At 50.2% G+C, this 25,770-nt stretch overlaps 2 protein-coding genes across 2 annotated transcripts in view; one reads left to right on the top strand and one right to left on the bottom strand.

Moving 5' to 3' along the window:
• The window catches only part of B4GALNT3 (beta-1,4-N-acetyl-galactosaminyltransferase 3), a 67,014-nt gene extending 48,676 nt beyond the window's left edge, over nucleotides 1-18,338 (top strand). Inside the window, 17 exon segments of the mRNA XM_050898989.1 lie at nucleotides 2,374-2,469; nucleotides 2,990-3,080; nucleotides 3,979-4,079; nucleotides 4,438-4,505; nucleotides 5,060-5,138; nucleotides 5,570-5,636; nucleotides 7,334-7,477; nucleotides 7,895-8,004; nucleotides 8,919-9,019; nucleotides 10,324-10,400; nucleotides 10,999-12,007; nucleotides 13,574-13,872; nucleotides 14,265-14,418; nucleotides 15,175-15,247; nucleotides 15,714-15,867; nucleotides 16,615-16,741; nucleotides 17,567-18,338. Of these exon segments, the coding sequence (XP_050754946.1) occupies nucleotides 2,374-2,469; nucleotides 2,990-3,080; nucleotides 3,979-4,079; nucleotides 4,438-4,505; nucleotides 5,060-5,138; nucleotides 5,570-5,636; nucleotides 7,334-7,477; nucleotides 7,895-8,004; nucleotides 8,919-9,019; nucleotides 10,324-10,400; nucleotides 10,999-12,007; nucleotides 13,574-13,872; nucleotides 14,265-14,418; nucleotides 15,175-15,247; nucleotides 15,714-15,867; nucleotides 16,615-16,741; nucleotides 17,567-17,675 (2,859 nt within the window). The 3' untranslated portion in view covers nucleotides 17,676-18,338.
• Nucleotides 18,339-23,597: 5,259 nt separating this feature from the next.
• Nucleotides 23,598-25,770, bottom strand: part of NINJ2 (ninjurin 2) — a 50,154-nt gene continuing 47,981 nt past the window's right edge. Inside the window, exons 3-4 of the mRNA XM_050915177.1 lie at nucleotides 25,361-25,545; nucleotides 23,598-24,465 (exon numbers count right to left, since the gene is read on the bottom strand). Of these exons, the coding sequence (XP_050771134.1) occupies nucleotides 25,382-25,545 (164 nt within the window). The 3' untranslated portion in view covers nucleotides 23,598-24,465; nucleotides 25,361-25,381. The remainder of the gene's footprint in view (nucleotides 24,466-25,360; nucleotides 25,546-25,770) is intronic.

Below are 25,770 nucleotides of genomic sequence, written 5' to 3'. Positions count from 1 at the left end.
GGGTGTCAGACTAGAAATCTCAGGGACCATCTCTTACAGTATTGATGGAGCACTTAGTACAGTGGTGTCTGCCTTATTTTTTAGTAGGCTGCCCTCTCCCTAATACTGCCAAACTCTGCAGTAAAGTATTGTATTAGAATGGGACTGGTCCAAGTTCCCTCTGCAAACATTTAAGCAGGTCTAGCCACTTTTTTGGGACCTCCCTCATAAAGGTCTGTTTTGGCATTTGGGCTACCCCATGCCAAAGCCAGCCAACTCCATTGCAGTCCTGAGCCTCGGGAGCATCCCCTGGGTCTGTCTTTGCCAGGAGGGGACTGCAGCACCAGCCTCTCCACAGTGTGGGAGTGTTGTGCTACATTTGATAGAGATCTGAGCCTGCTATCTGCAGCGTGCAAACAATTCTCTAAGAAGAAAAACCAGCATCACTTGTGGATAGCAGCAGACTGCCATAAGACTCAGTTTCTGGCAGTGACTCACTGTGGGAGCCCAGCCTGTTCACCTCATTTCATGTTCCACAAGAAACAACAATTGTCATTATTTGATTTGGCTGAGAAAAGTAGTATAAAACACTTGGGTGTGAACCTGGATTTGGTCAAGGGGCATGGGACTGCCCAGCAATTATATTCTAATTCACTGTTTGTCACGCTTGCAGGGATTTATTTGTATCGTGAGTCCCTGCAGAGTCCCAGGTTTCTCTTGGCTGCATCCATTGCCCTGAGCCCTCTGTGTAGTTTCTCTGTGATTTTGTGCAGCATCACTCTGGGAAATTACATCCACTTTGTCTTGCTGCTTTTCCTCTTGCCTGATGGGCAGAATCCAGGCTGAGGGATGTCAGCAGAGGAGGAAAGAAGAGGAGATAGTAGTGGGGGACGACACAGGCTTGCAGACATCAGTCAAGCCCTGGCAGTGCGGACACCAGTGAGAGAGGGCTGATGAGAGACCACTCAAGAACAGCAGTGGTTGTGAATGTGTTTTGCCTGGCACACAGAGATAGTTTTCACGTGCATGACTAAAGCCCACAGCTTGCAAGGAGCATTACTGCATAAGCTGGTGCCAGGCCAAGTCTGCTCCGCGTCCTTCCTTCAAGCCACGGTTTATTACAAAACAAAACCCCAACCCGCTATCCTGGGAAAAATAACTCTGTGAAGCGGTTTCTCTGCCAGGAGTGCACAGAGCGGTTGGGCCCTACTCCACCGTGCTGCTTCAGCCCTGCCAGAGACTCCCCAGTGAAAACTAAGAATTTGCTGCCATCTGTAGACATTTGGGTGCTGTTCAGGCGGTTTCCCCAGCCCTGCTCGCGCAGCCCTTATATAGGCAAGACAGCCGCGGCAAAAGCTCCCTGGTCCCAAGGCAACCTATTCCTTTCTTCAACATTTCCCTGTCTAAGGTAGCTTCTACAGTCTCCAGCTTATTTATTGTCTGCTGTTGGATGTCAGTCCTGTGAGGAGGGTTTCAGCATCCAGCTCTACTGGTTGCAGGCAGAGAGCTTGGACTTTGCTGGGGGGCAGCCAGCCCCTCCTTTCTGAATGGCTCTGACAGAAAGAAAGTCTGTCCCTTGAGGAGCGTATCGCTGAAATCCAACAGCAGCCAGCAAGCTTTTCCCAGCAAAGCTGTGCTCCAGGTCTCTGTTGGGCACCGACAGCCTCTCCTGGCAGGGCCAGCTGGGTAGCGGGGACAGCCAGTCGTACCCACGCTGTACATTCTCCTACGCTGTCCAGGAGGGGACCCCCGCTCCCCCCAGCGTTTCTGTGTCTCTGTGGGCACACAGAGGCCATGCTGCGCACTGACCAGCCTGTGCTGCTGCTCCCCACCCTGCTGAGCCTCCATCTCCCTGTCCCCACCGTCCTCCATGAGCTTTACCTTGCAGACACGCTTTAAGAAGATCTGCCATCTCCCCTCCCTAGGGTGTCCCCTCTTCCTCAGGTCAGGAAAATAGCCCTGAAATGGTGAGGGAGTCCAAAACACCTTCTTGGAGGACATAAGACCCTACACTCTCTTTGCTGGATCATGGGGGGCTATTGCCACCCTGCAGTGTGCCCCACACCATGGCCTCAGAGCACAGCCCTCTGGTTAAACACCTCCTTGATGGAGCAAAATGGAGTGAACCCCAGCCACTTAACTGAGATGTCCCGGCATTATCGCAGTTCCCCGGTGCCTTTCAGACTGTCACCTGTGCCAACCCCAAACCCTCAGCAGATGAGAAACAGGGATCTGGACCCACGTATCCTGCAGACCAGCCTGTCGCAGCAGCGGCGTCTTCCTTCGCTCTCACAAGCGCTTCAGTGCCAGGGGCTGTGGCTGAGATTGGCAGAACAGGGGAGGGATGCAGGGGAGGGACACAGCAATTCATGGTGCCCCACTTCTGCCCCTCAGTTCCAGGGCCAGGCCAATCTGCATGTGTTCGAGGACTGGTGCGGCAGCTCCACTGAGCAGCTCAGGAAAAACCTCCACTTCCCCTTCTTCCCCCACGTGAGTAAGACTGCGACACCCTCTGTCCCATGCTTCCCAGCTCTGCTTCCCAGCTGGATCGCCCCTGCTCCCTTCACATCCTGTCCCTATCCCTCTCCATCACCGCCTCTGTCCTTCTGTTGAGGGAGCAGGAAGCTTTCACAAGGGTTCAACAGTGGCAGCTCTTCTGCTGCACAGGGGAGGCTCATTTTACCCATGCTGGCCTGCCAGTCCTCGGACACGGGGTGAAGGAGCCCTGTACTTGGTGCTCTCCCTCCAAGTAGCTAGTGAACGCCACGTCCCATCCCCACCATCTCACCGGCATCCCCCATGCAGCTCTCCCCTCTGCAGCAGCACTTGCTCCAGTTCGTCTCTCATCTGGCCTGCTCTTTCTCACTGCCTCCGTCACACACCATGCCCCGTCCTCCTCCCAGAGCAAACCTCATACTTCCCTCTGCCTACCTGTCCCAGGGTTTTTGCGTCCCCCCTTGTTCCTGTCACATCTAATTATTTTTATTATTTTTTTCTTGTTCCACTTCAGACGCGAACTACACTGAAGAAGCTGGCTGTGTCCCCAAAATGGACCAACTATGGTCTCCGTATATTTGGCTACCTGCATCCTTTCACCGACGGTGAGGGCTCTGAGGCTGCTGTGCTGCCGCTCGCGTCTCTTCTCACCTGCCCCTCCCTCCCCTCCTGGTGCTGAACACTGGTGCCCTCACCCTGTCAAGCCCAATGCCAGGTCCCTCACGTGGGCGGCCCAGCTAGCTGTGCGTGACTGGCCGTGGCCTTGGCATGGGTGGAAACACATCTGCCTCCCCTGTAGGGTGGAAAGGAAAAGCACAGAAGAAAACAGATGGGAAGTGCTGGATAAAAAACAATGCTGTCATGAATGCACAGCCCCATGGCGTGTACGTGGGCACGAGCAATCCCTGAGCTTTTCCTCCCTCCCTCGCATGCACAGGACTGTACATTACATCATTTATGTTCCTGCTGCTCCCTGGGTGCATGAATACCATCTGACAGCAGCTGACATCTGTATCGCCTAGCTGCATGCTTCTGCCCGGAGCAGCCTGCTAGCGCTCACCCATGTCTCCTGGTCCCCTGGCCCTCCACTGCTGTCCCCATAACCCTGGCCAGAACAGTGAGACTCAAGCACCTCTGTCTCCCTTCGTGGCTCCAGATGCACATTCCTCCATCCAAACACAGCTTCTCACACAAAAATTTGCTTTGGAAACAAAAGGGGAGGCAGGGAGACTTTGCATGGACTTCTTAGCTTTCCAGTTTACATGTCAGTTGAAGCCAATGCAGGAGGGATAGTGAACCAGTTGCATCTGTAAAGTTTTGTTTTCAGTCACAGCAGAGTTAGTGAATTCAGAGAGGTTCAAAGGGGTGGGGGTGGTAATATCAAAAGGGAAGGTATGGTCTCACCAGGAAAAAGGGTGAAGACAGCTTTTTAGAGGAGCAGAATCTGTTCTGCGCACAAGCCCTTACCTCAGAGCCCTACTTACTCCCTCCATCTCTCTACAGGGGAGTTTCAGTTTGCCATTGCTGCGGATGACAATGCTGAGTTCTGGCTGAGTCCAGATGAAAAGACCTCTGGCCTCCAGCTGCTGGCCAGTGTAGGCAAGGTACAGTGCATGCTGCATGGCTTCTTCCGTCAAGGCTTTAATGTTTCTGTGGGGATGGAGACCTTCCTGTCTTACATGCTTCCCTGGACTACCCAAGTTTCTTTTCCTGCCCAGCTACAGACAGTAGCACCACAGATGCCAGATGGGTATGACACAACATACCTTAAGCCAGTTACACATTGGCAGTGCTGTTGGGAGCCCCATGTTCATGATTAAGGGACTTAAATCTGTCCACAGGTTATGGATCTCACAGACAATTTACCAGAAGGAGTAGCTCAGTTTTCCCTCTTCATCACTCCCGGCGCAGTAACCAGGGAAGAAACTCATCTTAACTAGAGCATTTTCTGTCTCTTCACAGACAGGGAGGGAGTGGACCGCGCCAGGGGAGTTTGGGAAATTTCACAGCCAGCAGTCAAAGATGGTGAGGTGAGTGAGCAGAGCCCCTCTCTCCCAGCCACCTCCGCACATGGCCCGGAAATTGCAGGGACAAGAAAAAGGAACCTGGGCTTGTTCTGAAGAATTTAGCAATATAGAGAAAGGGATTACTCTGGGGTATTGCCAAAGCTGAAGTGACACATCCACACCTGTGCTAGTTGCTTTGCTGATTTACTGCAGGAATGCAACACTGAAGTTTTCTTCCCTGGAGGAAGCAGCCACCAGCAGATCCAGACTCCTCTGTATGAACTGTATCCCGAGCTTCCTGCCTTGGAACTGGCCATGTTTCCCAGAGGCCAAAACCCAGCAGGCAAGACTGAAAGGGAGTTATTCAGAATTAACTGAGAAAGGTCTGGAGTGCTCCAGGTGCACAAGGGAAGCTACCTATCTCACTGTCAGCATCTGGATTTTCTTGGCAGTCCTAACCCTGCTCACCCTGAGAATTAGATTGTTTCATGGGTGTGGTTGCTCTCCACTCATTGTCTGCTGACAAGCTAAGAAATGTTCCTTAATGGTTTTGGTGACAGACACGTTGTTCTTCACAGGTTGTCAGCTGCAGGCAGGTACTATTTTGAGGTGCTGCACAAGCAGGATGACAGAGGAACAGACCATGTGGAAGTAGCAGTGAGTCTGTGCAAATGGCCGTGCTGTATATGCATCCCCGCAGAGCTCGGGAATGACGTTTGTAACGATTTCCCTCCTTTCCCAGGCTCCAGCTCCTCTTTGCATGAGATGTATCTAATCCCTTCCAGAGCCCTTACCTACTTCTATGTGGGATAGTCCTGGTCATGTGTCAGGACCCTTTCCTCTGCTTGCTTGGGATAGTTCTGCCCTCTCCGGTCTCTGTTGCAGCTCTTTGTCCTTTCCTGCTTTGGATGTGTCCTGGGGGATCTCGGCTCATTCCCAGTCTTTTGCTGCTAGGTAAACTCGGTCATAGTGAGGAGAAAGAGGAAGCTGCGAGCCCATCTGGTGAAAAAACATCTTGTGCCCGTTCCTTTTGTTCAGGCTTGGTTAACTCCATAAGCACTTCATTTTAATGTGTTTCTCTGTTCCAGTGGAGACTGAATGACCCAGAAGCACAGTTCAAAGTCATTGACTCCCAATACCTCTCCCTTTTTGCTAGTAAGTATCTTCACCACAGGTTTCCCTGAGCACCTCCCCGTTCTTCCAAAATATATCAGCGGTGTTTCACCATAAATCATAGTCTAGCCAGGCAAATACCATACGTACAGATCATTACAAGAAAGAAGTGGAGACAGGTCAGGAGAGAGACCTCTGGACAAGAGTGTGGCTCATTATTAAATATAGGATAATTGGAAGTAGGATTGGAATGTTATTTCAGGGAAATCTAGAGGCAGTGAGGAAGGGCAGAGAGGAGAGTCTGCAAGGGTGAGAACTGTCCCAGATGTGAGAGTAACACGGGATGGAGGTTGCCTGCAGAGAGCTAGGGGGAACGTGAGGCCTGTAACATGGGAGCTGTGGGAGTGCGCTGGCAGCTGGACATGACCAGGGAGAAGGGGCTGCTGTAGCACTTCCAGGAGATTTTACTCTGGGTGCTGGACACAACGGGATATGCTAGTGATATTGGGCGATGCTGCTTTCTTCTATATCAGCCTCAAGTCTCTTCAGGTTGCTGCTGGATTGCAGCAAGCATATCAGCCCAGTCCCTCCTGTTTTGTAAACCCTTCTTAGCACATCAAGTGATGCCTTTACCAGTTAAGGAGCTCCTTACTCCTGTTTACCCTTATCTAGCTTTGTCAGCATCGCTTTCCTCTGCCAGCATTCCCCCTTCCATATCTACCACTGTTGCCTTCCAACATCTCTGGGCTTTTTTCCATGCCAACACTTTTGCCCATGGAAGACTCCCTGATGTAATCAAGACATCTGTTTGCTGTGCCTTGGATCGCAACCTGCTGCTGTATTTTCTGAAACCTGACATTTGGCCAGGACTAGGCTTTCCGTTAGGTCTTCTGTCCTCATCCTTTTTTCTTCTGCTCTTTTCTTCTCGTTAATTCCCTGTAGAAGGGAAGACTCACATCCCAGAAGATCCCATTGTGGTTGAGCACAGTGCTGCAGTGTTTCCCTCTCCCATATCAGCCTTTGGCTGTATCACATCATCCCATTCCTTCTGGGTTCCCATGTTGTTCAGTACCCAGAGGTTGCTAACAGTAACCCCAGTGCCCCTTGGCAGCATGTTGCCTTTCCCTCCTGGATATTTATTCAGTTCCCCTCATCTCAGAGTAAGATCCATGGAGACATGAAGTCCTCTGGTAGTAGTACCCAAGAAGAAACATAACCAATACCCAGTCTTGAATTTAAGCTTCCTGTTGCTCCTGGCTTACTGTGGGTCTCCATTCCCCTGCTGGAGCATCATCATCCTCAGCCACTGAAGGCCTCACCCCAGGGTCCTGCTCCTTTTCCAGCACAGGAGAAAGCTCTGCATTTAATGCTAATAATTCAGATGTGTCCAGTAATTCCTGCCAGTATGGGGCTTCTTCAGCACACGACTGCTGGCGTGTCCAAGGCAGGAGGTCATTTTCCTCCATTACTCAGCACTGTTTGTTTGCTTTCAGTGATAGCCATGTTCCTACCCCATAGCTTCTGTATTTCCAGCTTTCTGAGTCAAAGCCGTTCCTTCCCATGGTGTCTTTGCAATGAAGCTCCTGATCAGCACCATTTAGGCATTGCTGTCCCAGAGACAGCATTAGTGCCACGGATGCAATGCCATTTGGAAAGGGCTGATATTGGGGAAGGGCATTTTTTGGGACACGGGACAAATTAGCCCTTCCTTCCCCTTCCGTTCTCTCTCTGGTTTCTAGACGAGACACTTTTAAAGATGGATGAGGTTGGGCATATCCCGCAGACATTGGCCAGTCACACGAGCCGGCCTGCTGACAGCACAGGCAGCAAGGCACACCCAGCTGACATGTTGAAGCCTGACCCCCGGGACACTCTTTACAAAGGTAAGACTTGCAAAGCAGTTGAGGAGGTAGCTGCAGCCTGTCACAGCACGTGCAGTAGCACAGCCAAGAAAGATTGTCCTCCTATACCATGGTTATCAAAGGCCATGCTTTTTTCTCCCCAGTGCAGAGGTGAGGGGCAGCATACAATATCAGTCACTGTAGGAGACAAAGCACAGGCTAAACCCAGCTCCTCTTTCTTGGCATCCAGCTCACCCAGCATCCCCAGGTGTAATATTTTAGTGTAAGTGCTGTAGAGCAAGATAAAGAGATGAGCTGCTGTGCAAGATAGTTTGCTTTATGTATCTGTTAGTATTTCACATGGATAAATAGAAACCAGGCACAGAAGTAGCTAAGCTGGTGCATCGGTTGCAGCAGGGCTCCTCCAGCAATGCTTGCCTATGTGTTTCTTCTTCTCAGTGCCTCTGCTCAGCAAGTCTCATGTGCGCCGAGCCTTGCCAGACTGCTCGTACAAGCCCAGCTACCTGGTGAATGGATTTCCTCTGCAGCGCTACCAGGGACTCCAGTTTGTAAGTTTTATTCCTTGAGCGGATACTTGCCCAGGGGAACACAAGGAGGAAGGAGGGAGACCCCATTGACCATGGGCCCCTCCACCGATCTGAAGCTCCTGGGCAGATTTGACCATTTGCTGTTCATGTCTGCATCCCGGTACATGCCAAAGGGGAACACCAAGAAAAGGGAGATGAGTGCTAAGCACTGCTCACGGGTCTCACTGGGGTACAAGTGTGTGTGTCTTACTGAGCCCCTTGGACCTCAAACCAAAGAGCTGAGCTTGCCTTCACACGAAGCCTCACAATGGCCAAGGATTTTATTCTCCAAGGGGTGAACTGTAGTCTGTGTGGACTACTAAAGCCCTGACAAGCTTAAAACTGGTCTTGAGGGGGAGTTCGCATTTGTGGGGCACGCAACATAGCAGGGATTAATCCCCTGCGTAGCAGAGCAGACTCTGAGGTCTGCTGGGGAGAGGTCACCAGCACAGTTTGCCCTCCCTGGATGCCAGTGCAAGCTTACACTCCCTGGGGGACCCGTATCCTGGGCAGCCCCAGCTCCCTCAGCCTTGCCTGGTAGTCTCCCCACACACTTTCTGGGCTCCTGTGATCCCCTGCATCTCTTCAGGAGGACTTATCCACCTCTCTTCTAGCTAGTTCTCGCTCTGTTATAGGACTTAAGCACACAGTTACAGAGATGGACAGAGAGATGCCGAGAGAGAGAGAAAAAGGCACACCTGTGCACACATCCCAGCACGCTTCCTTCTGTTTTCCATTCTCACAGCCTGCTACCGGGTGCCTTGGAGAGGCAAATAGTGAGCAGCCCCTGCTCCCTCTCAAAAGGGCTAGTCACCCTGCAACTGTGTCTGGGTCACCTTGTGACTGATATCTGGCATTTATGAGGATTTTACTTTATTTTCCTCCTTTCTTCCCAGGTTCATTTATCCTTTGTTTACCCGAATGATTACAGCCGCCTGAGCCACATGGAGAAAGACAACAAATGCTTCTATCAGGAAAACCCTTATTACTTGGAAAGGTAGGATGCTGCAAGTGCACATTTACTAGCAGGGAGGGAAGAGATGGTTTGAAGGCTGGAATTGGGGTGGAATTTCATATTCACTTCTGCAGGACTCTCTTAATTCTTAAAGATCCCCAAAGTTCCGCAAAACATGAAAGCATTTATAGTTTCTTTCGATAACCTATGCTCCCTTTAAGTGAAAATAGGTTTAGGTCTCAAGGGGAAACTGCCGCTGCTTTTCTTGTTCTATTAACCCGGAAGCTGGGTCAGAGCATGTTTGTTCCACTACATCAGGGAATAGATTTCCAGCAAACTTTGCCTGCCAGCAGCTGGAGCCTCCTGATGGCTGTCACTGTGAAAGCCAAACCATGCTCACCACCAGGCATCTCTCTGGGGGAATAAACGCATGTCACTCATCTGCACTGGGGTCTGGCTCCCAGCGGTGGCCCTGTGAGGGAACTGCCACTCGCATGCTCCCCGCTGCCACAGGCAGACACCTTGTGTGAGGACCCACCTCCATTCAGGAGGACTTTTTTTGCAGGATAAGGAGAGTCACTTTTCCAGTGACATAACTGATGGTGGCCTCCCTGTGCTCAGGATCTTCTTCCTCCCTACAGGACTGTTTTGAGGGCTGGAACAACAGATCGTATTGTAGGTTTGGAAGGGAACTCCTGGGACTGGGGTTCATAGTGAAGGGTGGAGAAGGTGGCTGCCATGGGCTGGAAGGTGCCACCCAGGTTTATTGCTTTGACAATTCATTTGTATTGTGACAGGATTTGGGAACTGGGGGCCCGTTTTGCTTGGCATCAAGCACACATGGAGGGAAAAAGTCCTGGAAACCCCTCCCAAAAGCTTGAACCACAGACGTATGAGGACAGTACACAGCCAGTGGTGGTATGAGAGAAGAGAGAGGGAGATCATTGCAATTACCTGCCTGAGATGCTTTTGCAGCATGATGACTTGTGTTTGTGAGCACTACATCATAACTGAGCTTTAAGGAGCAGTTTAAGGGAGGCTAAATAAGTGTTTCAGGGTACTTATATTGGGATTTCCTCCTACGCTTATGAGAAAATGTCTGAGAGACTGGGATGATAAGCAAGGAAAGCTGACGTCTTTGACAATGCAGAGTAAGACCTGATTGCCCAAAGATTTGAAAGATAGGGATGATGATAGTCTATGACTTGCTGGGAAAGGAGGATCTAGAGATGCTGGGTAGATGTAATCAGAGTAATGGACCATCACCTCTGAAGCAGTGGCCATAATCTATTTGGAGATGGCAAAGTAACTTTCATCAAACTTGTGTTTTGCCCTTCCCTCTGCAGATTTGGATTCTACAAGTATATGAAAATGGATCGGCCAGAGAAGAGCCTGGACTCTGGAGAAGAGACAGAGCAGCCAGGTAGGGGCCCTAATGTCAGAGCCCAGAGGATCCTTTTATCTGTCGCTTTTGTGTGTGATCTTCCAGCACCAGCTGAAAGAAGCTGTTGACTTTCTGTACCAAGGAAGTCACAGCCCTTCCCTGCCAGATTGCTGTGGCTGGGAGGAGATTTTTGCTGCCACTTTCACTCCTCTTGAGGGCAGGTTGGGAGGTCACCAAACAGTGGGCTGTAGCGGACAACATGACAACTACCTCTCAGGCCCGCAGCTTAGCTGAGGTGCAATTCCAGCAAAAATGTGGGCAGAAGCGACAGCGCCAAAGGTGTGCAGCATGGCAGCCTATGCTGACACCTGCCCTGCAAAGCTGTGGCCAGACTGACAGCTAAAGACAAAGCCAGACACCTCCACAGCCTTTGGCAATGCTGGCTAATAGGTGCTGAGGAGGTTGGTACCGGCAAGAGCACGGCTCCCGTGTGTGAGAGCATCCCTGTCCCTCTGAGCAGGAGAGACAATGCTGAGATGAGGCGAAAAGTAGCTGCCCCTGGCGGGGCGAGTACCTGGGTCAGGATGGGGAAGGCAGCGGGAGGATGCCAGAGGTGTAACTGCGATTATTCCTGCAGGCTCCCAGGAGGGGAACCTGGGCGACCTGCAGTACACGGAGCAGGACGCGGAGAGTACCAGTCCCCCTGAGCGCCCCGGCACAGGGAGGGCAGAGCCGACAGGCAACGCTCCCGGCAGCGTGGTGGGCAGCAATAATGTTCACAAGGACTATTCCCTCTGGGAGCGTCGTCGGCTCCTCTCAGTGATGCGTGGTGACATAGGAGAGGGGCTACAGAGGAGAAGGACAAAGAGGTCTGGTGTCAAATCAGCCACGCTGGCCTCTGCCAACCAAAGCCTCAGCCAGGCTGGCCTAGAGGGGAACCCAACAATGAAGAGACCCCGTTTAAAAGCTGGCGTCAAAGACAACTCCAGGAGCCCTCCGCAGCACGCCAGGGCCGTCCAGGGGAGAGCGCCTGTCAAAAAGGCAAACCCTCCTTCTAGCACTGTGTCCCAAAGGCAGCAGCCTCTCGGTGGCCCCAGGGACTCAGGGGTCACAATTCCCAAAGGGGTGAGACCTCGAGGAGACCTCAGCATCGCTAAGGACGGGCTGCAGCCAGCAGGCACTGTGCCAGCCAGGAAAGGAGGCCCAGTCTCTGGCAAAGCCGGCAGACACGCTGTGAGTGCTGCCAGCCCCAGCCAGCAGCTTGGGCTGCCGCAGTGGCTGAACCAAGTGGAGTCCTACATTGCTGAGCAGAAGGCAGCCAATGGTGGGGACATGGGCAAGGGAGAGGCGCAGGTGGCATCTCCTGTGAAGGGCAAGTCTGGAGCTGTGGCAGCAGAAGAGGAAGAGGAAGAGGCAGATGGGGAGCCAGAGGAGGAAGATGAGGAGGATTTTGATTATGTACCAGTGTTTGACCAGGCAGTGAACTGGGAGCAGACCTTCAGCACGAGCAACCTGGACTTCCATATGCTGCGCACAGACTGGATTGACCTGAAATGCAACACATCAGGAAACTTGCTGCTAAGAGAAAGGGAGGCCCTGGAAGTCACGCGCGTCTTCCTGAAGAAGCTCAACCAGAGGAGTAAGGGGTAAGGCACAGTGTAAAAACCAAGGGGCAGTGCCCTGGAGCTGGTGTACCATGCTGCACAGGGAATACCTGTTGTGTGAGGAGCTAGTGGGAATCGGAGGATAAACTAGATGTGGGAAATAAGACTTCAGGCAAGGAATCTGTGTAAAAACCTGGGCTTTAAATACCTCTTTTGGCTGAGAAATGGCAATTGTTGGACACCAGACCATGTCTGGGGGCTGAATATCACCCTCCAACAGCTGGTGGCAGTAAACGTGAAAGATTGGAGGTTTCCATCCAGCTGGCATCACTGGCCTTTTGCTGGCTTCCTCCTTGTGCAGCGTAGGTATTGAGAGCACATTACGAGCATTTTACCAGCTGAAGATTAAGAAACCCTGCTGGTATGAAGTAGTACTGGAGCTCCTTGTGCTTGTGGTTTGATGTCTGCCACATCTCAGCTTGTGAATCACTTAGGACATAGGACCAGAAGGGACCTATCAGATAATGTGGATCAGTACACTGACCTCAGAGACAACCAAGTACCCTACACTGTTACCTGAATGTGTGCACCTCCATCTTAAAACTAGCTAGATTTCTAGATCCTAGTACTGATTTGGGAAGATGTTTCAGCTCCTTGCTTCTTTGATGACCCACTAGAGATCAGCTTTTGCTGGTACTCTGTTTTTAAGTGGTCTTGATACGGTTCTTTTTCTTCTCAAGACTTGCCATCTGGATTGCCTTTCTGGCAAACAGACGTACCTCCTCTGAGCCTCTATAAGCTAAACAATCCAACTCCTGACCCTCCTGTTGAGAGTTGGCCTCTATTTCCATCATTTTCCTATCTGTCTTTCTCCATGTGGGTTTCAGTTTGGGTTAATTTTCCTGTGCATAAGTGACCAGTATCCTGGATGTTTGATAGAATGGGTGTTATTAGTTCCCAGTCCCTGCTGGAAGTAGCTCTAATGCTGCATCTTAAAATCACATTTGTTTTTTCAGTCACAGTCACGGTGTAACTCATCAGTACACACAAGCTTTTCTCAGCATTTTTAACTGATGAGCATCCATTTTACAGCAGAAACTCTTGTTATGATCTAAAAGGGCATGACCTGGCATTTCATCTTGTTTTGGCCATTCTGAACCTACAGCTCACCCCAGTTTTTACTGTATGATTGCTCAGTCCTACTCCATGTTATTGGCTGATAAGCTGTCATCAGCCAATTTCACTAGCCCAAACATACTCCTTGTGCCAAGATCGTTGTAGGAGGTGTTGAATACACTCGCTATTACCAGCCCTACAATCATTCAGACACATTTGTTATTTTCTGTGTCACCTTTATTTCATTTCCCTTGCCAACTATTTTCTCTTGGCTGGAATCCCAGATCTAAGCCCACATGCTTGTGGATTTAGGAAACAGGTGCTAAACCTTCCTATGGGACTTTGGAAGTGGTGCAGCAAAGCAGGGGGAAGCTGGGGACAAAAAGGTTTGTGCTAGCCAGGAGGAAAGAGCCTAGCAGAGCTGAACGGGCTGGAGGTGGGAGAGGGGCTGGTGTACGGGGGACATGCCCACCCCAGCTGTATCTCCTGCAGGCGGTTCCAGCTGCGGCGTATCGTGAACGTGGAGAAACGCCAGGACCGCATGCGGGGCAGCCGCTACCTGCTGGAGCTGGAGCTGCTGGAGCAGGGAGAGCGGCTCGTCCGCTTCTCCGAGTACGTCTTTGCGCGGGGCTGGCAGGGCGTTGGCGGCAATGAGGAGGAGGAGAGGAAGATGAGGAACCTGGCGTGGGGTCGCCGGCGGCACCTGATGGCTGTGGCGAACGAGCCAGAGCTGTGCTGGCCCCAGGGCTTTTCCTGGAACCATCATGCCGTGGTTCACTTTGTGGTGCCAGGTAAGGGGGACCTGCCTCTCCGGGACATCGAGGGATGGCACGGTGGGCAGTTCCCATGAGGGCAGTGCTGAACAGTGGGTCTGGGCCAGCCTCAGCCGTCTTATTTGGGTCACTTCCAAATTCTGTTCTCTCCAAGTTAAACCCCCTCAGAAATATGACAGGGCCCAAACTCCCATGGCTTGTAAGCTCAAAGAAAACTCCCGTCACGCACTGGGAAAGAACCCACACTGATTCCTGGGCTCTTTGGTCCAGGTTTTCAGCCTGGGCCTATTTCAGCATCCCTGCAAGGTTAGCGGGGTTTGAGGGGAGGCAAGAAGCCTTGCCTGTTGAGAAGCCACACCATCTTTGAAATCAGTTTTGCTTTGATTGTATCCCTCTTGCAATACAACCAGTGAAAAACCAGGCACGTTGGGTGCTGCAGTTCATCTCCGACATGGAAGAGCTGTTCCGAGTCACTAACGATCCGTACTTCAACATCATCATCACGGACTACAGCAGCGATGACATGGATGTAGAGAAGGCTCTGAAAAGGTCTACCTTGCACAGGTGAGAGTACTGCTTGGTCACAAAAAACTGCTCACATGCATATGCCTGCAAACACAGCACATCTGCCAATCTCTGTGTATTGGCCAGCCACAGCCTCCTGCAGCTGCAAACCCAAAGATAACGTCCATCCAGACCTTGAACATATACATTAATATATTGTTGTTATAATGTACATACACATATACTGCATATAATAGTGTTATAAAACTGTAAGGCAATACCTATAGTCATCCATCCAGATGCATCTCTTTTCTCCTGGCTTTTGTTCAAGTTTGCAAGAGAGAAGAGAAAGCAAGTCTTGCAATGATGGAGCAGGGGGAGGACAGAGAAGACAAGAAAGCTGTGAGAAATGAGACAGAGAGCATGGAGACCTCTGGGGACTCCGCTTGCTGGCATAACTGTCTGGCTTACTCTACTCTGATCTGAACCAGCCTTGGCTGGTCATTTCCTTTATGTGCCAGGGTTCCCAGTAACAGGTCTAGTCCTAGGACAGAGCTGAACTAGAGCTGAAAAGACTTTTGCTAGGGACTGCCCTGTCCTTGCTGCACAAGGAGGAAGACCCTCAGGGCACGCTGGGACCTGGAGCAGTGCTGAGCTTGTGCACTCACACAGCAAAGGCTTTCCTCCTCCTTGAGAGGGTGCACGGAGGCGAGGGCAGCTCCACAGCATGACGCCTGCAGTGTACCGCTGCTAGCAGTGCTTTCTGTGCTCGCCGGCATGCACGCACTGAACTTCTCTTTCCCGTCTGACCCCCAGCTATCAGTACTTGAAGCTGACAGGGAATTTCGAGCGTTCTGCTGGGCTGCAGGCGGGGATAGACCTCGTGACGGTAAGCCTGGGAGGCCTTGGGGCGGACAGGGAAGTTTCTAGTATGTGTCTGGTGCTACCTCTGCCTTTCATACTGAACACGCTGGTTTTTAGGGAAGGGAATAGCCTAACAGACCAGATCAAATGTAGATGTGTTTCCTGTCCCTCCAGAGTAAGGGCCTCACCCTTTATTCTGAGGAGCGTGTGGTCCGTTTGGTTCTTGGTCCACCTGCTGGGACTATCAGACAGGAGGGAAATCGGCAGTAGCAGCTTTGTGATACGGACTCTGCCAGGTCATAGTCATAGTATTTCACACCCATCGTTGAACAGCCACTCAATGGCCGTTTTGCCAGCCCCTAGGATCTCAGTTTCTGAGGTAGCAATGAATGGCTCTTTAATTCACTCCCATATCTCTGTCTTCCTGCCCCTCAAGAAAGACTTACTTAAAGTCAACCTATTTTTTTCCCAACTGGTGTGGTCGGTTCCAGGACCCACACAGCATCGTTTTCCTGTGCGACCTCCACATCCACTTCCCAGCTGGAGTCATTGATTCGATCCGGAAGCACTGCGTTGAAGGCAAGATGGCCTTCGCACCCATGGTCATGAGGCTGCACTGCGGCATGTCCCCACAGTGGCCTGACGGTAAGAGGGAGTGGGGCCTCTTGGGCTCAGACCTTGGGGAATGGGGAAAGAAGGAGGGTGCCTGCCACCTCTAGATTTGTTCCTCTGGTGCTATCGAGGTCTGGAGCTTAAGGTACTTCCAGGGCCACTTGGTGAGAGTGCATTAGGCATAGGATGGGGTTTAACAGTGCCAGGTACCTGGAATTTGAGGTCAAAGAGCCAGCAGAGCCCTTTATATGACGTTTCTCCTGGTCGTCTCCTAGGGCTCTCTGTGGATTTAAGGACCTTGCAAAACCCCGCCTTTACTCCTTTCTGTCTGTTTCTTTCTTTTCTTAGAGGGCACAGCCTGTCCTGAGGAGAGCTGGTAGCCTGGGGGTGAGGGAAACCAACCCAAGTCAGGGGGAGGAAAGTGGCACAGATCGTCTGAGTGTAGGATTTCCTTTAGACAGAGGTGGCCATCCTGAGCCATCGAGGCACAGGGACAACCCTTTGAAGCTAGGACAGTCCAGGTACATTAGGTACTATGCTGCCAGACAGGAGATGTGAGAGGCTCTGCTAACAAGTTCATAGGACAGCCCATGCTCTCTGTCCGCAAGCCTTTCTCGCTTCCCAAAGCTTTAATATGGTTGGCTCTGCCTTGGTGCTGAGTTGACTCTCTGGTGTCAACATTGTGCTAAAAATAGCTTGAATCTCACTCCGGCAGCCCTGCTGGAGTCATCAATGGTTCGAAGGGCCAACATACCTGTGCCTCTTTTGTGCTGTCCTCAGGCTACTGGGAGGTGAATGGGTTTGGTCTCCTGGGCATATACAAGTCTGACCTGGACAAGATCGGCGGTATGAACACAAAAGAGTTTCGGGACCGCTGGGGAGGAGAGGACTGGGAGCTCCTGGACAGGTAGGCATCCATTGTCATAATTCATGCACTGAGGAGGGGAGACCCATTAGATACTGGAGGACCAATGACCAGGGGAGTGGGGATCTGAGGAGATTGAGGTGACTGATGCCACCATAAGCTTGGTCAGTGAGGGAGAGTCTTTGAGCATGTCCTGACCTCAAACCTAGTAGGTGAGTGGACCCAAAATACACTACTACAGGCCCAGATAAAACAAAAGAGGAGCCATTTCCTGGTGCCTTTCAGCCACGCTGCTGGTTGTTCCACGGGCAGATCAGGCACTGGTGACTGTGAAGACTTTGTCCTCTTCAAGTAGTGCAGTGCACAGTGGGTCCAGTTTGGGTCCCTCAGATTTCCGTACTACGTATAGCGATTGCCCAGAAGAGCAACTGTCAGAAAGACATTTAAAGATCACGAGGTACAGTTACAATTTCTGAGAAGTTTATGATGAGGGATCTCTGCTGTACAAATCCTAGGCCTCTGGGTTTGTAGTTCTAGGTTTTGGGGCCTGTCCTGTCTTTTCTGTCAGATGACTGCAGAAAAGACTAGCATCCTGTGCAATCCCATGTTGCCAGCTGTCTTTCCTCCTAACCTGGCGTGTGCAGGCCAGTCCTGACCAGTCCTGCTCTCAAGAGTGCATAAACACTCAGCGAGTGTCATTAGATGCCTGCTTATGGATATGAGATAACCCAGAGCTATTCTGGACTCTTCAATTTGATTGCAGTCTCTTGACAACAGCACAACTTAGAAGAGATTTCCGGGGGCTAAGCCCCCCAGTATCTTTGTGATCAAGTTTTCCCTAAGTCTATCTACCCTTCTTTCTACCAGGATCTTGCAGGCTGGGCTAGAAGTGGAGCGTCTCTCCCTGAGAAACTTTTTCCACTGGTTTCACTCAAAGCGGGGCATGTGGAACCGGCGCCAGCTGAAGACACTGTAGCCTTCAACCCCAAAGCTGCTCGGCAGCACCGTCCACCGTCTCGTCTCGACGTGCACTTTATCGAGGCACACAGCCGAGCACACAAACTCTTCCTCTGCCTCCAGAGCCCTCCGATGGGGTGGCACAGCTGAGGAAGGGAGAATCAGGCTAGGGGAGCGGGAGCTTCTCTTGTGAGCCATTGTATCCAAGATGTGGGATCCATGTCTTGCTGGGAAGGCATGCGGGGGAGATGTCGACAAGTGAAGGACTCATATTTCCTGCCATCCGCAGTCTGGCGGATGGTACAGTGGGAGACGTGCCATATTTCCCATTGAGTCTTGCATGGTGCAAACCAAACAAACACAAATCCCGGCTAAGCCCAGAACGGTTTATTTAGAGTAATGCAGCTTCTCTTTCAATACTTGAATGAAAAAAAAAAAAAAACCAACCTTCCCCATTTCCCCTCCTTCCCCATCTCTCCAGTATCCATACCTTTGGACGGGGGACCAAAGTAAGTTCTCTGAACTGTATTGTGTCCACATGCCCATGTGCTGACCCAGGGAAATCTGGATGTGGAGGAGCTGATAGGCACTTTAGGCTGCTGGTGCTTAGACGTTTCTCTGTGCTTTTCACTTTAGTCATTATGAAAAACTGTGCTCATATTCAGCAAATTATGGGCCATGGATGGAGACGCAAGTATACTTCCCTTATGAGAGCCACGTTTGCCTGCAGCTGGGCAAGGTGGCAGGGGTTGACCTTACAACTCCACCTAAATTATTGATCCACTGCCTGAGGATAGTGGAGGGGTTATACAGAGAAGCTAGGAGGGCATCTCAGGAGGAACTTTGCAGCCTTATCTGACAGACATGTGTGTTTGTCCTAACGATATCAGGGAAACCCTAGCAGGGAAGGAGTGGCAATATTTTATTAGTTGAAATATTGTGATTTTGTCAGAAAAAGAGGAGACAGAGTATTCTGCTCTTTAAATCCTGTACATTTATGCAGCATCTAAAGGTTAATTTAATAAGTTATGGCCTCGCAGTTATGTCTTGTCATAGTTTGACTTTCATGTAAAGAGCAGGCTTCTTGGTTGAAGAACTGACACAGATGTCAGTGCTTCATCTCTGGAACAGCCCTGGGAGCTCTGGCCCAGTATGGAGGAGGTAGCCTCAGGCTTTGGCACCTGCACTGGGTGCAAAGAACAGCGAGGACAGAAGAGGGCTGAGTGAATAAAAGGATGGGCAGACCCATGCTGGCATTGATCCAAGAACTGTGGAAAGAGCCCCTGCCCACAGCTGGCCTGATGCTACAGGGAATTCTCATCCCCTAAAACTCCCGTTAATGTAAGGCAAGATTTTTTACCCCTGTAACCATTTTACAAGACTACAGAAACCCAGAAATCCCAGCACACTCAGTGCTCTACATTGGCGCTTCCGTGTCCCCATACCGTGCTGAAAAGGCTGCTACTGGTCTCAAGCTTCAGGGGAGAGCGTGTCGTAGGATGCTGCTCATGGCGCCCAGCTCTGTGGGGAGTTGTTGAGAAGTGAGTAATGGAGGCATGCAGGATACAAGCAATGCTGACATGGTACCAGAGTTGTTTGCTTTATACGCTGATGGAGTGGATGCCAATTCAGAGTAGGCATTCATTTATTATTAATTCTGTGGTGCTTGACAAGTCCATCAAGTTCCACTATTGCTGTAGAAAACTGAACATGCAAGTTCTGGCACGTGAGAGAGAAATCTTGTCAAATCTTCTGCTTGCCTCAGTCCAGGTTTTGTGACTGATGGAGTCAGAAAAAGTCAACCAGATTTCAGAAAGTTTCGCTGTGCAGTGTGCAGTTATGGTGAGAAGTAGACAAGAGACGGCTGTGTCTCTGAGTCCACAGAGCCTTTGTCAGAATGCAGACACTGAATATCTTAGAAGGGGCAGCCTTAGCCTTCTGCCCCAGCCAGAGCAGTCTTTTTATTGAGGGAAAGTATTTTCCCCATGTAGAGACCAAGAAATTAAACACTGCCATTGGGGTGAGAGGGAAGAGGCTGACAACAGTCAACACTATTATTTTTTTTAATGTATTACAGGAGTTTAGGAGGCCAGAGCTCTGTGATGCAATATTGGAGTAAGTCCTGTTTCTGCCTGGAATGCGCAGTGTCAGTCGTGCTCTCGGTGCATGTCAGAGCCTGTGCTTCACTCGAACACAGGCACAGCCCTGCGAGTGTGCAGGTGAGCTGCTCTCCAGGCTGCGGGACTGTGCCTCTGCAGCCTGTCCGGGCTGGCTCTGTCACGCAATCCCTGTGGAATGGGGAGAGGCTGGCGGGGAGGGCGAGCACCGGGATGCAGTGAGGCGTTAGCAGGACCCAGCTATTTGGTCCCATCAAGCAGAGAATGGCATGATGCCCGTTTTGCAGATGGAGAGCTGATGGATTCAGTGGCGGCCCTTATGTCACGCATAGGGAGGAAGGGTTATTTGTACCGTGTGCTTTCACATCTGGCTTAGATGTGGTCTGCAGCACCTAAAGTTAGCAGCTGGCGTTCATCTGCACACACTGGCAACAATTAGGTGCATCCAGAAGGTAACTCACTTGGCTTAAATGATACGAGTAACCCCTCTTCCTCACCAGAAAGGACAGTCAGCAAAGAGTGGACGGGAAAGTAGGGTGCAGCCCTCACTCCAGCACTGCCAACAGGATTTGAGGATTTTGCCCCCATGCTTTAGCTGTGACTGTGCTCCTTCTTCATGCCTTGTAACCCAGGCCAGTGGCAAGCGGAACTGTTTACCTCATGAGGACCCCTTGGTGGAGATGTAAGGAGTTAGTGGGTTTCAGTCCAGTTTCTTGATGGCCAGTATCCCCACTGTCAAAGCTGCAATCACAAATGTTGTTCCCTTTCTAGCACAGTGGGGATTCTTAGTTGGTATTTAAGCATTGCAGTAGTAAACGTGATTAATACTAATTGGCACTAGTTGGCAGCCTCCATGGAGGAGCTTGGAGAGAGGGGACAAAAGCTGTCTTCCAGCCCACACGCTGAGAGACCGCTGCGGGTTGTAGGGAGAGAAGGGACTACATGCTCCCCAGCTTGCTGGCCAGCAGCAAATCTTGCAGGAGCGGGGCCAGGCTTTGCTCTGAGGCTGCTGCCCCTCTTCCAAAACAACCTGCAGTTTTCCTCCCCAAACAGAGGCATGAAGAGGGGGAGCACGGCAGGAGCAGGTAGCCCTGCAGCCATGCAGTGAAAGGATGTGGCCATCCAGGGTGGTGGCCAGGCCACCGTGGTCTCTGATCGGCAGGTGTTTCTCCCCGTCACTAGCGTTGCATGGTGCGCACTGCCGCTGCGAGGAGGGCTCATCTCTGGGTCCAGCACAGCTCCCGGAGAGCAAGAGGGAACCTGGCTTCACCACGGCTGGGAAGCTGACTTCCCCCGATAGTTGATCTCGTTTGCATCACCAGGATCTTTTTAGAAAGCTGTGCCTGAGTTTTGCGGTGAAGTTTGCCCCGAGTTTCTGGCCTTCATGTGCATCCTGGCTGTGTCCTGCCTCGACAGCAGGAGGAAATCTGTTGCATGGGATTTCCCATGCATCAGGCAGGCAGGCAGGCAGGCAGGAGGGAGCTGCTCCGGTAGGTCTCTGGCTGGGGACAGTGGGGGAGATGATGGACCATGCTGCAGAAGAGACCTTCCCTGGGGCAGGATGTGGCCAGGCTGGGGACCCTGGGCCCCCAAGTGCAGGGTGCATGGCAAGGGTGCTCTGCCCACAAATGCCAACTCTGTCTTCAGGACTGTGAATTGTGGGGCTGAGGCTTGTTTTGCAGGTCAGCGAAGGGAATGAAGAAGGGCTGGCTTTTACTCTGAGAGAAATGTATTGTGTGAAAATTGTAATGTGACTTGTTTTGTCATTGTCTTTAACGTTTGCCTGGTATGAACATCTTGCCTCTTCTCATTGCCTACAAATGTCTGAAGTTGATTGTTTTTTAGATACCGATGCCTTGTGTTAAAAATCTGAGTGGTACCTTTGAATTACCTGCCTTAAAGTGGCTCTGTGCCTTCAAGATGACTCCTGGGCCACCTCTCTGTTAGAGCTGGGGGATATACTGATTCTCCCTCACATTTTATAAATACAGTGTCTTCCTACAAGAGCTCAGTTCTGTTCGTGTGTTACTCACACCCGCATCACCATGCAGCAGGGATTAGAAACCAGGTGTTGCTCTTCTGGCTTCATATAACCGAAGGCGTAGGCAATACCAGAGAGACAGGTCACTCTCTGCCCAAGCCAGTGAGAGCTCTGCAGCAAAAGGTGGGTGGGAGATGCAGTGAGCAAGGTTAGCCAGGAGCGAGACCTGTTTCAGTCCCCTCTAGGGCTGTAGAAAGTGGGATGGCAACAAAACAGTTTTTCTCCTGTCTTCCTGGGTTTATCATGTGAAACAAGGTAGAAACATTGGACAAATACACGTCCCAGCAAAGCACAAGTGCGATGCGATCATAGAGGGAGAATGCGGAGACCGAAGTGGTCCCTCTCGCAAGCAGGGGACAATTCCTGAAGAAGACTGCAAGTGAGAGCCTAGACCTGAGCTCGGTACTTGGCACAGCCTACACAAACGGGAGGTCGGCTCTTTCACGGCAGCTGCTTATTTAGATTCAAATTTGGCCCCTTTTCGCTTCAACTGTGCCTCCTTTGAGTATAAAAAGCTTGGCAGGAAAGGGAGTCAGACATGGAGAGGGAAAAAGGCAGCCAAGGTTGCTAATGAGTCTGATTCCATTATAATGAGAAACGATTATTAAAGGTGACGGGGGAAAAGCATTCCAGCGCACTCCCAGTCTTCTGCTCGCCTGGGCTGGGTGATGGGAAGCCCTCTCTGCTCGGGCAGGCCTCGTGCGCCACTGTACCTGACCTGGCAGCTCTCTTGAGATGATGATGTTAAAGTTAAGATCTGGTAATGAAATTCCCCTCACTGCTTCTTTCCCAGCTGAACCTTTTCTTTTTTTTCTCTCTTTACATTCAGTCATCAATGCTAATTGCTTTGCCTCCTGCTCTGTGAAGCAATGAGTCACAGGATTTGGGATCTGCACATGGGATGCATAATTTTTTACCTTTTCATGAACCCAGCCGGCCAGTAGTGGCTGAAAGCCCTTAGCCGGTGGTTTTGCATTGGCTAGAACTAGTTTTGCTGCCTCTACAGTGAAGCCCTTTTCTAGAGGAGAGCAGGATAACAGAGGCTTCCCAGGAACATTCACCCCTGTTTGCTGTCGGTCTCAGCAGAGACCGAGAACTGAGGTAAGCAGCAAACTCAGTGTCGCTCCAGACCTGCCATCCCCCGGACAAAGTGGAGGATGAGTCTTTACCTGCTTCACCAAACAGATCCCAGACTGTCCTCAGCTTTGCTGATTTAAATTCTGGTAAATACATAACTGGCATTTTCCACCCTACTCTTTCTATGCAACTTCCCTTCAGCTGCAAAAAAGCCACTGTCATTTGCAGGCACTAGCTGATGCTGGCCCGTAGCCTTACCCACCAGCATTTGTGGGCAAGATCATTCACACCCTCTCCAGAAAAAAGCACCACCTGTGACTTAAACAGAAATTTAGTTCCGTAAAGTCAAATATAGAGTACAAATGAAATCTGCCCGTGTCTGGGTTTTTTAAGTGTTAGACACTCCCAGTAGCTCCTGAAGACCAATACGTGGACATTTTTGTGGCATTTCTTTCTCAGTGGTGGCAAGAGTAAGCAAAATGAAAAATCCATATTGAACTCTGATTCTGCTGTACAATGAAAAAATCATTTAATAATCAGAAAAGCATGTCGTTATTTAAATAGGCATACACCAGGCTAATAAAATACCAATTTTTTAGCATGACTACAGAGTTACAAAATTTAGGATCGAAAATTTTTACTCTTTCAAAAAAAATCTGAAAAATCATTAATTCAAAGACTTTTTTTTAAAGAAACAAATTGTTCTAGCACAAGAGAGTTCCCAGCATTGTCAATATAAAAATGATATATTTGAAAACATTTACGTTAGTGATAAGACCTTAAATTATAATGGTGATTTTTTAATAAAGTAATACACTATGAACCTGTCATTTCTCATTGTGGCAATAAGCCTAGAGTGTCTCCTTATGTATAATGTTTCTTCATTTTCTACTAAATATTGTCAGGCTATTCTGACATCATTCCTGATAGGTCCCTGGCGATGACATCAGACCATAATATCTATTTTCTGTCATTGTTAATTTTCCAATGCTGGAAATATCTGATTGTTTTCTTAACTGTGTCACATTTAATTTTAAACAACTAGGAAAACATTTGAACTGGTTTTAGCTACGTTGACATACACACACTTTTCTATCCTCCCATGAGAACTTTTTTTTTAGTTTGAGAAATCTGTTCCAACATTTAGGAGGTAAACTATTAGATAGCGTTGCTTTAAGTATAGCAACTTATGCTGGAGACAAAAAAGCTGGACTTTTCTTGTTTATTTAGCCTACAAAGTAAATCGTTGAGTCTTCTCTACAAAATGAGCCAATATTGAATATGTGAAGCAGGCAACTAAAATAAGAGATGAGATTTACAGAACTGTGCTTTGAAATTGTGTACCTGCTGCTGTTCCTGCAGCTTTCTCTAGCAAAGTTTGCTCTAGCTTTGAAAGGCAATGTTTTCACCCCTTCAGAACTGCAAAAGCATTACGGTAAGGGGCCGGTATACCATGACACACGCACAGTTTTGGAAGTTTAACCCAGTTCTCTGGATTCGTCGATGGGCTCCTGCTGAGGTCAGTGAAAACGTAGAGGAGGAGAGCTTTCCCCGCCAGCCACGCTGCTTGGATCCTGCAGGGAAGACAAGAAACGCCAGTAAGGTCGCAGCAGGCTCCTCCATGCTGCACGGGCAGAGAGGAGCAGTCACAGCATACCGGGTAACTTGGCACCACGGCCACCCCTATGGGTGTGGGGTGCTGCTCTTCAGCGCTCGCACACTTCTGGATCCCAAGCCAGCAGTGTTTTTATAGAAGCTTTTGGCCTTTGCATCCTCCCTCATCATATCATGCGTCTATCGAGCTTTCTTGCTTGCTGTTGCCCCAGTATATTGCATTTAAACTATGTTTACATGTTGCAGGTCATGTAAGCAAGAGATGTGAACTTTGCGTCTTGACCTAAAGAACTTTTGACCTAAGAACATGTCATTCCCTCATTGACTTGACATGGGAACCCAAGCATTTGATTGGACTCTTATTCACAAGTCTCTCTTGAAAATGAGAGTTAGATTCTTAAAACAGCCCCTGCCAAACCACTCTGGCTGTTGTGAAGAGCTCTTTCACCCCTATCTCGCCAGCATCTTCCTTTTCGTCTGCTCAGATAACGCTGCCATCTTCTGATACCTCCCAGAACGCACCTGATTTTCTTTCTTGAATTTAGCTCCCACCCACAACTGCTATCCATATCTAGCGTGAGGTCTGCAGCCTTCTGAAAACCACTTGCTGCTGATAAATCCCAGCAGTTGGGATGTTTGTTGTTCTTGCTTTAAAGACCAAGCAAGGAGAACTCCTCCTCCTCTGAGGGAATTTATTCAATGGCCCCAGATGCTTGTGGGACAGCAACATGCCTCTGGAAAGGCTTTGTTAATTTGTGCCACTTTGCCTTCTCCTTCTCCCCCTTGCAATGATGTTTTCTGAGACTGAGAACCCTTCCAGGGGCTGGCAGTGATGGGAACTCACCCCTTTCTTACCTGACTTCATTGCCCCATGACTTAATAAGGTCGAAAATTCCTGGTAGGGTAGAGGCCAGTCTTCTGCACCCCAAAGGCTGTGATGAAGATGTTGAGGATGACCGTGATGAAGATGAGAGCTGTGGCAGTGTTGTTGAGTATATTCAGGCGGGGTTGCTTTGCAACATCATTCAGGTTCAAACGAGCTGCGCGATACAATGCAAGAAGAAAGGGAAATTTGTAGCTTGACTCAAGTCCCCCAGCCCTTGCAGTCCTTCCCTGCCTGGTGAATGTCCATGGTGCCCCCGGGTACTGCGGCCACAGAGCTGGGGGAATAGTCCCAGGAACTTTACAGGGGCCACAGCTTGCTCTAGGACGACATAGGAGGACAGAGCAGAGGAAAAACATCTTTTTTTGATGTCATGGCTTTG

Source organism: Gymnogyps californianus, chromosome 1, assembly GCF_018139145.2.
Source record: "Gymnogyps californianus isolate 813 chromosome 1, ASM1813914v2, whole genome shotgun sequence".
NCBI lineage: Eukaryota > Metazoa > Chordata > Aves > Accipitriformes > Cathartidae > Gymnogyps > Gymnogyps californianus.
This window is presented reverse-complemented; position numbering and strand designations above follow the sequence as displayed.